Source organism: Ursus americanus, chromosome 6 (assembly GCF_024610735.1).
Source record: "Ursus americanus isolate L20-20 chromosome 6, mUrsAme1.1.p, whole genome shotgun sequence".
NCBI classification, from domain to species: domain Eukaryota; kingdom Metazoa; phylum Chordata; class Mammalia; order Carnivora; family Ursidae; genus Ursus; species Ursus americanus.
Window position 1 is genome coordinate 54612705 of NC_142132.1, and position 11665 is coordinate 54624369.

General features: G+C 57.3%; 1 protein-coding gene across 1 annotated transcript; it reads left to right on the forward strand.

Annotated features, from left to right (window-relative positions):
- Positions 1–459: 459 nt before the first annotated feature.
- Positions 460–8438, forward strand: TYSND1 (trypsin like peroxisomal matrix peptidase 1). Its single transcript, XM_045783503.2, has 4 exons — positions 460–1782; positions 3480–3610; positions 4848–5033; positions 7570–8438. Exons 1-4 carry the CDS (start codon positions 605–607, stop codon positions 7785–7787), a joined length of 1713 nt encoding a protein of 570 aa, XP_045639459.2. The 5' UTR covers positions 460–604; the 3' UTR covers positions 7788–8438.
- The last annotated feature ends 3227 nt before the right edge of the window (positions 8439–11665 follow it).

Sequence of the window (11665 nt, forward strand, 5' to 3'; positions counted from 1 at the left end):
TCGAAAGTCCTAGGTATAACCCTGTGAGCTGCATGCCACCTAGTGGATTGCCGCAGGGTTTATTTACAAATCTCAAATTACTAACTCAGTCAAGGGGCCAAGGATCTCTTTGCCCTTACCATGCCAGGGATCAGAGGCCGCTGGTTTAGACCTGAGCAGATATTCAGGTCCTGTCACTGCCTGGGCAAGCCTAGGCACGTCAGCCCTCATTTCTATTCCTTTCCCTGCAGCCCAACGAACAGAAAAGGGACTCCGCCTTGCCCAAGCCCCGTCTCTGTAAAACCACACGCCAGGCACGGTCCCTGAGCCTGTATTCCCGGACTGCTTTGGCCCCTGTGTCGCACAGGTGGCTCGAACCAAGGGGGGCGGGGAAAGGGACGGGGTCAGCCTGGGCAGCCAATCAGGGCTCGGCCCCCAGCGCAGCCAATCCGGCGGGGCAAGTTGGGGCTCAGCCAATCGGGCCCAACGAGGAAGACCTGAGTCAGTGTTTGCACTTCTCGCTTCCAGCTTTGGGTGGCGCTGCGTGCGACCCGCGGGTCCCGACGGGGGTCCTCGCTCTCTCCCCCGTTCCCCTGGAAACGCCGTGTGCACGGTTCTGGAGGACATGGCGCGGCAGTGGGGGCCCTCCATGAGGGCGGCCGAGAAGGCGGGCTGCGTGGTGAGCGCCTCCCGGGCCGGGCAGGCCGAGGCGGGCTCGTGGAGCTGCAGCGGGGTGATCCTGAGCCGCTGCCCGGACCTGGTGCTGTGCCACGGGGGCATCTTCACCCCCTTCCTGCGGGCCGGGAGCGCAGCGCTGACCGCGGCCGGCGCCGCCTTCCTGCCCGGCGACAGTTGCGGCGACGACCTGCGCCTGCACGTGCAGTGGGGTCCAGCAGCCGCGAGCCCCGCAGGCCGCGCGGAGCGGGGCCGTCCCGGCCTGTGCACGCCCCAGTGCGCCGGCCCGGAGCTCGGCCCGCCGGCCCGACCCCGCGGGCGGCTCATGGAGCCCCCGCGGCCGGCCGAGCTGCTGCTGCTGCTGAGCTGCCCGGCCTTCCGGGCCCACTTCGCGCGCCTCTTCGGGGGCGAGGCGGCCGAGCAGTGGCGCTTCGCGAGCGCGGCGCCGGACGACGAGGTGTCGGAGGAGGAGGAGGAGGATCAGCTGAGAGCGCTGGGCTGGTTCGCGCTGCTGCGCTTGCGGCCCGACCCCGAGGAAGAAGAGGCGGCGGCGGAGGAGGAGCGCGGGCCGGCGGTGGCCGTGGCGCCTCTCGGGGCAGTGCCCAAGGGCACGCCGCTGCTGGCCTGCGGCTCCCCGTTCGGGGCCTTCTGCCCCGACATCTTTCTCAACACGCTCAGCCGCGGCGTGCTCAGCAACGCAGCCGGCCCGCTGCTGCTCACCGACGCGCGCTGCCTGCCGGGCACCGAGGGCGGCGGCGTGTTCGCGGCGCGGCCCGCGGGGGCGCTCGTGGCGCTGGTGGTCGCGCCCCTCTGCTGGAAGGCCCGCGAGTGGGTGGGCCTCACGCTGCTCTGCGCCGCCGCCCCTCTCCTGCGCGCCGCCCGAGCCGCTCTTGGCCGCCTGGGCCCCGGCACCCACGCCCTGGCCGCCCTCCTGCCGCCGGAGGTGGGCGTCCCGTGGGGCCTGCCCCTCCGCGACCCCGGCCCCCCGTGGGCAGCTGCGGCCGTGCTGGTGGAGTGCGGCACCGTCTGGGGCTCCGGAGTGGCCGTGGCGCCCCGCCTCGTGGTGACCTGCCGGCATGTGGCCCCTCGGGAGGCGGCCAGGGTCCTGGTGCGCGCCACGCCCCCCAAGTAAGGCCCGCAAGGTTGCCCCAACTCTGCCCGCTCCCCGGGTGTCAGATCGTAACTCTGAGGATAATGGAGGCCTTCTGGCATCATGCTGATGCTTTGACGCTGTAGTGCGGAGAGAGACCTGAGTCCCTCCCCTCGTTCCCGCGTATTCACAACCCCAGTGTAGGGGGTTCTGGGCCTCCCTCCTGGCAGGAGGTGAGTAGGGCTTGGGCAAGACACCAAGCAACTCTGGATCCTGGGACTGTGGGGAGTCCCAGCACCCCTGACTGGGCGTCGTTGAGCACCCCCTCCCAGCCTGAATTCCTTCCCAACTCTGCTCTGTCGTATAGCCCCGCACCCACACAGCACTAGGCCCCTTGAACGGAGACTTCCCCGCCCTGTTCCATCGCCCCTGAGAGCGGTCGTGAGGTCTCAGAGGCCCCGAATACTGCCGTCCTGGGGTCTGAAGAGGGGCCTCTTACTTTACCTGATTGCTCTCTGAGATCTTCAGCAGAACTTCCCATCCCAATAAAACTTACACGTGCGGAAGCCCCACCTAATTAGAACGTGGGAGTGGGGCCCAGCAACAGATGGACTGAAACAATCTTTGGGTGATCCTGGCAGCCAGGTTGGGACTTCGGTCATTTAGGCCTCTGCGGGGAAAGCACTCTTGGGTTCCTTTCCTTCCATTTGCCCGGCGGCAGGGACAGCAGCCTTGGCTTCCTGGCTTGGGTTTCTCGCTGGGGTCCTGTTTCTGCGGTCGTCCCAGGCGCTCGACTTAGGCAGGAGCAGAGCGTTACCTCGCCTTGGTGTTAATGCCTGAGGGTCTGTACCTGGCTCAGCCTCGTGGCCCAGGCCTTTCCAAATCCCTCTCCTGAATGTCCAGTGTTAACCCAGCTGGCTTTGCCGTAGGGTGTTCCCTCTGGCAGCCACCAGGACAGCCATGGCTCTAGAGGAAGATGGTGATGAGGATTTCCGGTTGGTGGGGTGCCCAATCCTCCGCCCCAACAACAGACACACTTGCTCCTAGGGAGCCCAGGGGGTCTGCTGGAAGCTGTCCCTGCAGAGTGCAGCAGGGAGCTCCTGTGTGATCCTGGACGAGCCAGTCTAAGCTGCCTGTCCCTGAGCTGACCTGTAAAGTCTTGGAACAGAGCCCGGCGCACAGTGAGAGCTGTAGAAGTGCTAGCATGTATGTGTGTAAACAGGGACACAGGATCGAAATCCTACATCTGCCTCACCAACTGGCAGGCTTGTTAGCCCAAATGAGGCAGTGAAGGAAAACGCTGGGAATGTGTGCCCTGGCTTCTGCCATCTACTGTGTGACCTTGAGGAAGTTACTCAACCTCTCTGGCCCTCCAATGCACCATTTAAAATGGTGGTAACACCAGCGCCTGGTTCTTAGAGCTTCGGTAAGGACTAAATGAAATGGTGTGCATACAGCATTCACACCTGTCCTGGCCCACAGCGCCCCCCGGTGTCAGGCGTTAGGTATACGGTGAGCTGCAGGGAGCTTGCATAGAAGTCTGAGGCATGTTTGGAAGCGCCACAGGATGGTCGAGTGGCGTGCCCAGAGATGCCTGCCTGGTACGCGTCAGGGCTGACGCCAGACCCGATGACCCCCAAGTCCATGACTTCTACGGTCACTCTCCTCCCCTTGCTTCCTCTCGGCGCTAAAGGGTCAGAAAGCTAGCCCATCACTTTGTTTCCCTTGCTCCTAGGAGTGCCACGATCTGGGGATGTGTGGTGTTTGCCACCCAGGAGACCTCTCCCTATGACATAGCGGTAGTGAGCCTGGACGAGGACCTACATGGTGTCCCCCTGCCGGTGCTGGCTGAGCGTTTCCATGAAGGTAAAGGACAAGGGGCCCTCTGGTCTGGGGCGGACCTCAGGAAGCGAAGTCAGTGCGGGGCACTCTAACCCTCTCGATCTAGACTAGGGCACTCTAGCCCCCTAGACGGGCTCCCTGCCCCACCCCTGCTGGAGTCATGAGTCAGGGCGGCATGAGGCTGGGGTGAAGTCAGCCTGGTTTCAGTGCTTTGCCTGGGGTTGCTCTTGGAGGCTTCCCTGCTTGTGCCCAGCATGCCCCGGTCCTGGGCTTGGCGGGGGGGGGGGGGTACAGGTGGGATCCCTGGCGAAAAGTAAGGCATAGCTTTTTCCCGAGGCCCTGCAGCGGTGTAATGTGGAGAGGCTGAGCCTGGGGGCTCCTTATAACACTGCGGGCTGGCCAGAGCGGGGTTATACTTTCGAGGCTCCCCGTTGAGGCGTGCTGCCTTGGGAGTGCCAGATGCCTCCCTGTGGGGTGCAGACCACGACTCTAAGTTGGCGTCTCTTCTGCCCCTGGCTAGCCCCGTGTCCTTGGACAGGCAGCTCTACAGTCTCTGCCTCAGTTTGCACATCTGTAATATGGGGATAATGCTCCCTGCTCCTGGGCACTGGGAGGAGTGGGTGAGACGTTGCTTGTACAGCGTTTGGCCGTGTGCCCTGGGCATTCAGAGCACTTGGTGACGGGGGTTCCTTGTCATCATCACCACTTTTTTTCACCAAGAGACTTCTTAGTCCAAGGAGGAGATGGGTATTAATGTCGCAAACATTTATTTACTTTTTTTTTTTTTTTTAAGATTTTATCTATTTGTCAGAGAGAGCACAGAGCAGGGGGAGCAGCAGGCAGAGGGAGAAGCAGGCTCCTTGCTGAGTAAGGAGCCCCATATGGGGCTCGGTCCCAGGACCCTGGGATCATGACCTGAGCTGAAGGCAGATGCTTGACCGACACAGACATTTCTTGAGCACAGGGCTGGGTGCCAGGAACCCTGAGCAGTAACCTCCCGGTGCAGTAGGGAAATGAGGGCCGGAGAACAGCCTGACGCCCAGAACCAGTGGTGAGCAGGAGCTGGGAGCCCAGTGGACGGCCCGGCCTCTTCTCTTGGGGACCTGGGGCAGACTCCCCGGAGGCAGGAGTATCTGAGCGGTGGCCTGAAGGGCGGAGAAGGGTTGGAACTTCAGAGAGGGCCGGGAGCAGGTTGGGGAGCGTGTGAGTCCCGTCAGACAGAGGCGACTCCCCGCCTTCACCCCCCTTTCTTCCCGGGCAGGCGAAGCTGTCAGTGTGGTGGGCTTCGGCGTCTTCGGCCAGGCCTGCGGGCCCTCGGTGACCTCAGGCATCCTGTCAGCTGTGGTGCGGGTGGGTGACACACCGGTGATGCTGCAGACCACGTGCGCCGTGCACGGCGGCTCCAGCGGGGGACCCCTCTTCTCCATCCGCACAGGAGACCTCCTGGGTAAGCGGCTCCCCGGCCTCTCCCGGCCTTCCCCTTGCCAGGCCCTCAGTCCCATCTAGAGGGTGCGGGCACCCCGTCCCGGGAGCCGCTGTCGGCCTGGGAAGATGGTGGGCCTCATGCCCACGAGGCAGGTAGCCACGGTTTTCTGGCACTTGCGCTCTTGAGGATGGAGAGGGACAGACGCTGAGCAGGGAGGGAAGAGATCTGAGTCCCGGTTCCTTCTCTGCCACTAAGCCACCGCGTCACCTCAGGTAAGTCTCCGATCTCATTGAATCTGTGGAACTCAGCGGTTGGATCCGTCCGAGAGTCACAGGTAAGGTGAACGAACGAGGGAGCTAGGACAGCAGGGCGCGGAGGGTCAAGGGTGACCCGGGGTGAAAGCACGTGCTCCAGCACACTGATGCCTCCTTCCACAGGACTGTGGGTCTAACACGGCCTGATTCTGTAACACTTCACTAGCAACTGGGAACCTTTTTTTTTTTTTTTTTCAAATATGTGGCTGTTAAATCTTTCCATTTTAAAATTTTGGTAACTAATTCTGGTTAAAAAAACAAAACAGTCCATCCATTAAAAAAAAAACCAACTGTGAGTGCACGTGGATACCTCCAACTGTCCTCCCACACCAGGGCTCACACGATGCTTCCCCTTCCCTTACTTCTGCCATCCAGAGAAACCTCGCCTTGCTCTTGCTAGCAGGAGTGGATTCACCTATTTTTTCAACGGACACAAAGTACTTGCAGAATCCCTATCTCACAGCCCCGTAAGCAACAGATTTACCAACTAGAGTGTAGTGTTTAAGTGTGTATAGTTCTTTTTGTCTTGAGCCTTCACGCGTCCCCGCAAAACACTGTTTTCCCCAGTTTCTTAGGTCGACTCCTTTCTTCCCCTTCCCCTGGAGCGCAGTTAATGATTCGTTGATAATACGCTTAGGGCCAGTTGTCACAGCCTGCATTCTATTTCCTCCATATACCTGCTGACGTTTAGAAATACACAGAGAAGTGGGTGTAGAAATAAGTATAGACGTGTGTGTAGGCATGAGTTAGTGTATACATAGATATAACCTAGCTCCGTGCGCTGAGAGGCGCCAGAAGCAGTGACACCCCACTTGCAGTGAGCCCACCGAGAGCCCAGATCTTGGTTTCTCTAATAAAAGGCACCAGGAAGCGACTCATTCCGGGGCTCGGGCAGGGAACATCTGAGATGAGCCCCGAGCACCTTGGGATGCTGGAGAGGAAGGAAATGCTAACAACAAAATGACCGGTGCAGCCAAGGAGCAGCAAACGCAGAGGCGATCCGCAGGAGCTCCCAGTAGAAGGAGCTGAGCTGCAGAGCCCGTGGCAGGAGTCACCGTGATAACTCAAAGAACGGCTGCATCCACACTGACCTTAGTAACTGAGGACGTTCTAAAACGGAGACAAGTGGCAGCTTCTCCTTACAGAAGAATTCCAATTACTAAGTGCAGAAGACTTGAGGGACGTAGAAAGCCACGACTAGGGTACCCCAGAAGGAATGGTTGTGGACAGGACCCACCAATGAATGGAAAGTAGAATTGAGATCTTTGCATGATCCAAAAAGAGTTCGTACTTACAAGAGGGCAAATAGTAGGCGCACGGTAGAGCATTCTGGCAGATAGCACCTCGGCTAAGCGATCAAGTTTACCTAGCATCGCAAGAAATGCTGACGGACACCATCCGCCTCCTGATAGGCTGCCCGGAGAAGGGCACCGGACCGTATTCCGAAGCATGTCAAACGTCACGCCTACCATGAGAAAACCTCGGGTGACCCCAGTCTGAGGAACGTTCTACAGAACAACTGACCTGTGCTCTTCTGAGTGTCAAGGCCATGAGCGATAGGAGAAGACTGGAACTGACCCGGACTGGAGAAGACTCGAGAGACAAGACGGCTAAAGGCTTCTGGGGCCCTGGATTGGCTCCAGGAACAGAAAAAGCATTTGTGGGATCGCTGGCGACATCCGAGCTCGTCCTGCATTTCCGTCACTGGCGTTGTTCCAAGGTTACTTTCCTGGTTTTGACCCTTGACTTGCGGTGACGTGAGGAGAAGCTGGATGAAGGGCAGGCAGGGAGGCTGCTGTTTTGGAAGGCTCCTGTGAGTCTGAAGTCGTCTGAAAAAGCACATCCCCGTGCACACACGCGCACACACGCGCCCACGCGGCGGGATTCATTTACTCCGCCAGCCGGCGACCACTCGCGGGGCGGCTACCCGGGGTCGGCACTGCTCTGCAGGTGCTGGGGGGCCTGGGTGGGCAAAGCCCACAGAGCCCACGCTAGTTGGAGAGAACGGTAACAAAGCCGGGGAGACACTGTGTGTTAGGTACTGACGTGAAGGAGAAAGTAAATGCGGGAAGGGGCACCGAGGTGTGGGGGGCCTGAGGCCAGGAGGGAAGCTGGGCGTCTGTCACCGTGAGGGGACTGCAAGCCCCCAGCGGTCCTAGGGCCTCCGGGCCGGAGATGGACCTCAGCTCCCGTCCGTCTGTCCCCTGGCTCATAGCGCCTTTCCTCTTTGGACTCCTCAACAGGCATCGTGGCCAGCAACACCCGGGACAATGACACAGGGGCCACCTACCCTCACCTGAACTTCAGCGTCCCCATCACGGTGCTGCAGCCGGGCCTGCGGCGGTACAGGCAGACGGGTGACCTGGGTGGCCTCCGTGAGCTGGACAGTGCCGCGGAGCCCGAGAAGGTGGTGTGGCGGCTGCAGCGGCCCCTGACAGAGGCCCCACGGAGCAAGCTCTGAGGCCGCGGCAGGCCTCTGGAGACGGGAGCCCCCGTTTTACGCTGCAGTGAGTGCTGAGGGTAGCAGCTCAGGATCCCGACAGGGCACACCCCACCTGGACCGCTGCCCCATCGCCACCCACCTTGCTCAGCTCCGGAGTCGGGACCAGACTTCCCTTCGGCCCCATGGGTCTCCAACCTGGCAGCCTGTTTCGGGGCGCTCTTTTGAGCCCTCACCTCTGTCTGCCCCCCGGCACTGGACTCAGCTGTGTTATTTCTCCTTGTGGGGAGCCCCGTGCAAGTGCACAGCAGCCCTGGTCCTGACAGCCGGGGGCGGCTCTGGCTTCGCATCGGTTCCCTGTCTCCTGATGGCCGCCGGCCGCCGGGGCAGCTGCTTCAATGGGGCAGGGAGTTCCTCAGAAACCCTCGGCAGAGAGGCCTGCTCTAAGACCAAAGACAAGAGGAAGAAACGTTTTTATGGCTCTGCTCCATCTCTAAGTGGAGTCCCCGAAGGTCAGGACTTGTGGGTCCTCATCGGTCAGGTGTCGCTGAGCTCCAGGGGCGCTCCGACACCGTGCCTTCACCTTCCAGCCCATAAAATGGGCCTCAGGGATCTCACGGGGTAGAATGTGTGTAGTTGGGGGTTGGGAATAAAGAGCACGTCCGGGAGAAACTCTGCTTCTATATAACAGGTTCTTCTTTTTCTTCTTCTTTGATTCAAAAGTCGAATTGGGAATAGGAAACCCCCAGGCACAGAAATATACCTTTTCTGTCCTGCTTTCTCGGGGGGGGGGGGGCTCCAGCTACTCTCGTGCCGGACTGGGCCTGGCGTCCGATCATGGTGCCAGTCAGCACTGCATGGGGCTCGCAGCCCTTGGAAGGTGGTGGTCTTGGCCCGGCGGTAAGTGCTTACAGAGCACCCAAGAGGGGTCCAGGCCTGTACTAGGCCCTGGGGGGGTGGGTGGGAGGTTCAAAGATATGAATGAGACCAAGGCAGCCCCAAGGACCTAAGACCAGCCCTGCACGTCACGAACATGCACTGCGTACCAGGGTCCTGCACGTGTCCACCCTTGAGAAAGGACTGTGAAGTCGTTGACAGGTTCAATGTCATGGGGGGGGGCTGATTGGGGGACTAATTCTAAGCCGAGAGAATTGCTAGGAGTACTTTGTTTCCACCATCTATCTGTTGAGTGCCAACGGGGCAACCCCAAAATTCCTGTGATGATTGTTCTCCCCTTTACAACTTCAGAATGGTCCAGAAGGCAAAGTTAGCTTGAGAGAAACCCCACAGTAAAGTAATGGCAGCAGGGGGTGAGGGCTGAGGGCTGACTTCGCTGGGAGTGGGAGGGGGACATTTCTTCCAGTGGGTACCAAGGAGCTCGGCATTTTGGGGAGACTGGTGTGTCAGCCCATTAGTGCAACGGGCCAGGCAGTTCTGTCCACTCAGAGGGAAGGCCATGTCCTAGGGCCTAGGGAGGGGGGGATCAGGCAAGGCCTCCTCGAGGTGTCTTAGGAGCTGAACCCTGAAAAGAGAGTAGGTGTTTACCGAATGGCCTGGAAACAGGGAGGGTGTTCCAGGTGGAGAGCAGCAGGAACTGGGACAAGGAGGTGTGAAACCCTGTGTGTTCTGGCAGCACTAAGTGGAGGGAAATTCGGAAAGGAGCAGGATGGTGGGCTGGGGGATCCGGCTCCCCGGGGCCAGGTTGGGGAGAAGACGGCTGAAGAAGGACCGGGCGACATGGAGAAGACCAAGCGATGGCATGTGAGGCGGGGCGACGCCGAGAGGGAAAGGGCAGACGCGCCTGCATTTCTGACGAGGACAACAGTATGGCTAACGAGTTTTGGGGCAAGATGTTTCCTCGGGGTGTGTGGGACCTCAAGTGGAGAAGTACAGTGAGCTGTTGAATGAGTGGCTGAGTCAGGATAAAGCAGGAAAAGATCCCCTCTCCCCCAGCTCAGCGGCTTCAGACAACAGAAATTCACGTAAAGTCGAAAGTAGGGGACCGACCAGGAAGGGAAGGGGGGCTGTGTTGCAGGAGTGGGCGAGGGACTGAGGCTCCTTCCCTCTGGTGGATCTGTCACTGGACCTGCGACCGCGGAGGCCTCTGCCATGTCTCCGGCACCTGGCAGGTGGATGGGGGAAGAGGCAGGAGGTAGGCCTGATTTTGTTTTTTTTTAATAGATTTTATTTGAAAAGTTCCAGTTGTTCTGCCTTGCTAACACTTGGTATTGCGGTTTTGTTTTGTTTTGACGTTCTAATAGGTGAACAGTGTATCTCACTGTGATTTTTTAAAATATTTTTTAAAGCACTGTGAAGTCCACAGCAAAGCTGAATGGGAAGTGTAAGATTTCCCACATACTCTTTCCCTCCCACGCACAGCAACCTTGCCTACTATCAACTCTCGTTAGAGTCATCGCCGTGGTCTTAATTTACACTTCAGTGGTTTTCACTTGCATCTGCCTATTTTGCATTTACTTTATTTGCTATTTGTATGTCTTCTAGGTGAAGTGTCTATTCAGAGCTTTTGCCCATTTCGTTATTGGGTTATTTTCGCATTGTTGAATTTTGAAATTTGAGGGTTTTTAAATTGTAAATATTTTCTCCCCATCTGTGACTTATCTTTTCATTTTCTTTCACAGGACAAAAGTTTTTAATTTTAATAAATAATGTCCAAATAACCATTTAAAAAAAAAGATAAAAATAGATTTTATTTGAGAGAGAGCACGAGCAGGGGGAGGGGCAGAGGGAGAAGCAGACTCCCGGCTGAGCAGGGAGCCTGATGTAGGGACTCGATCCCAGGACCTGAGATCATGATCTGAGCCCAAGGCAGACGCATAACCGACTGAGCCACCCAGGCACCCCAATTCCTGCTGCTTTTTAAAAAATAATTTTCTTTTGAAACAATTTCAACATGCAGAAAAGTTGCAAGAATCCCCAGACACCTTTCACCCAGACATCGCCATTCCAGTTTTGCCACATGCCCCTGTGATGTTCTTTGTAACGAAAGGTCTCATTTGGGATCATGAGTTACACCCGCTCGCCGTGGCTTTGATCCCCCTTTGCCTGGAGCAGTTCCTCAGTCTTTCCTGGAGTCTGATGCCCTTGAGCTTCCTGAGGGTAACAGAGAACGTGCCTTCGCCTGAGTTTGTTCGAGCTTCCTTCCAGTTAGGTTCAAGATCTGCGTCTTCGGCAGGGATATCACATTAGTGATGTCGTCTTCTTATCGTGACCTAATGGCTGGCACGTGATGTTTCTTTGTCCTATAACAGGTGATAATGTGGACTGTTTGAGTAAGATCGTGCCTAAATGTTTCTCCGCTGTAAAGGTTTTCTTCCCCCTTTGTAATTAGTACCTATTTTGTGTGGAATCACTTTGAGATGATATAAATACACCATTCTTTATCCCACTTTCACCCACGATGTTTATCACCCATTTATGTCTCTTGGCTGGATAACTTTAATCATTGCAAAATGGTCATTCTTTATTTTCATTATTCCTCCTACATTTATTAGCTGGCATTTTATGGTAAGAGCTTTCCCTTCCATTTGTTTAATTGTATCTGTTTGGACTCATGGATTCATATTTTCTTCAATGGATCATAATCTATTATTGTCATTATTTATTTTGATGCTGAAATTGTCTGTTGCTTTTGTCTATTCACTTTGAGGCCGGATTTGTCTGTTGGCTGGCAGGAGTGCCTTCAAACTAGCTTCTCAGTTCCACTTTTTGGCATCTCCCCATCATTCTTTGAGCACTGCCTTCAAAACGTAAATGTTCTAGGCTTGCCTTGTGCTTTCCCCGGAACCAGACGTTTCTCCAGGGTTCTGATTGCTGGAGAATGGTGTTTAGAAGCCAACATCTAGGTGCAAGGTGTGCTTATTGTTCTGAGGTGTTGCTGC

Coding starts and splice junctions, on each gene's coding strand:
- TYSND1 (XM_045783503.2), top strand. CDS start 605: ATGGCGCGGCAGTGGGGGCCCTCCATGAGGGCGGCCGAGAAGGCGGGC. Junction 1,783..3,479: donor GTGCGCGCCACGCCCCCCAA/GTAAGGCCCGCA, acceptor CCTTGCTCCTAG/GAGTGCCACGATCTGGGGAT. Junction 3,611..4,847: donor GGCTGAGCGTTTCCATGAAG/GTAAAGGACAAG, acceptor CTTCCCGGGCAG/GCGAAGCTGTCAGTGTGGTG.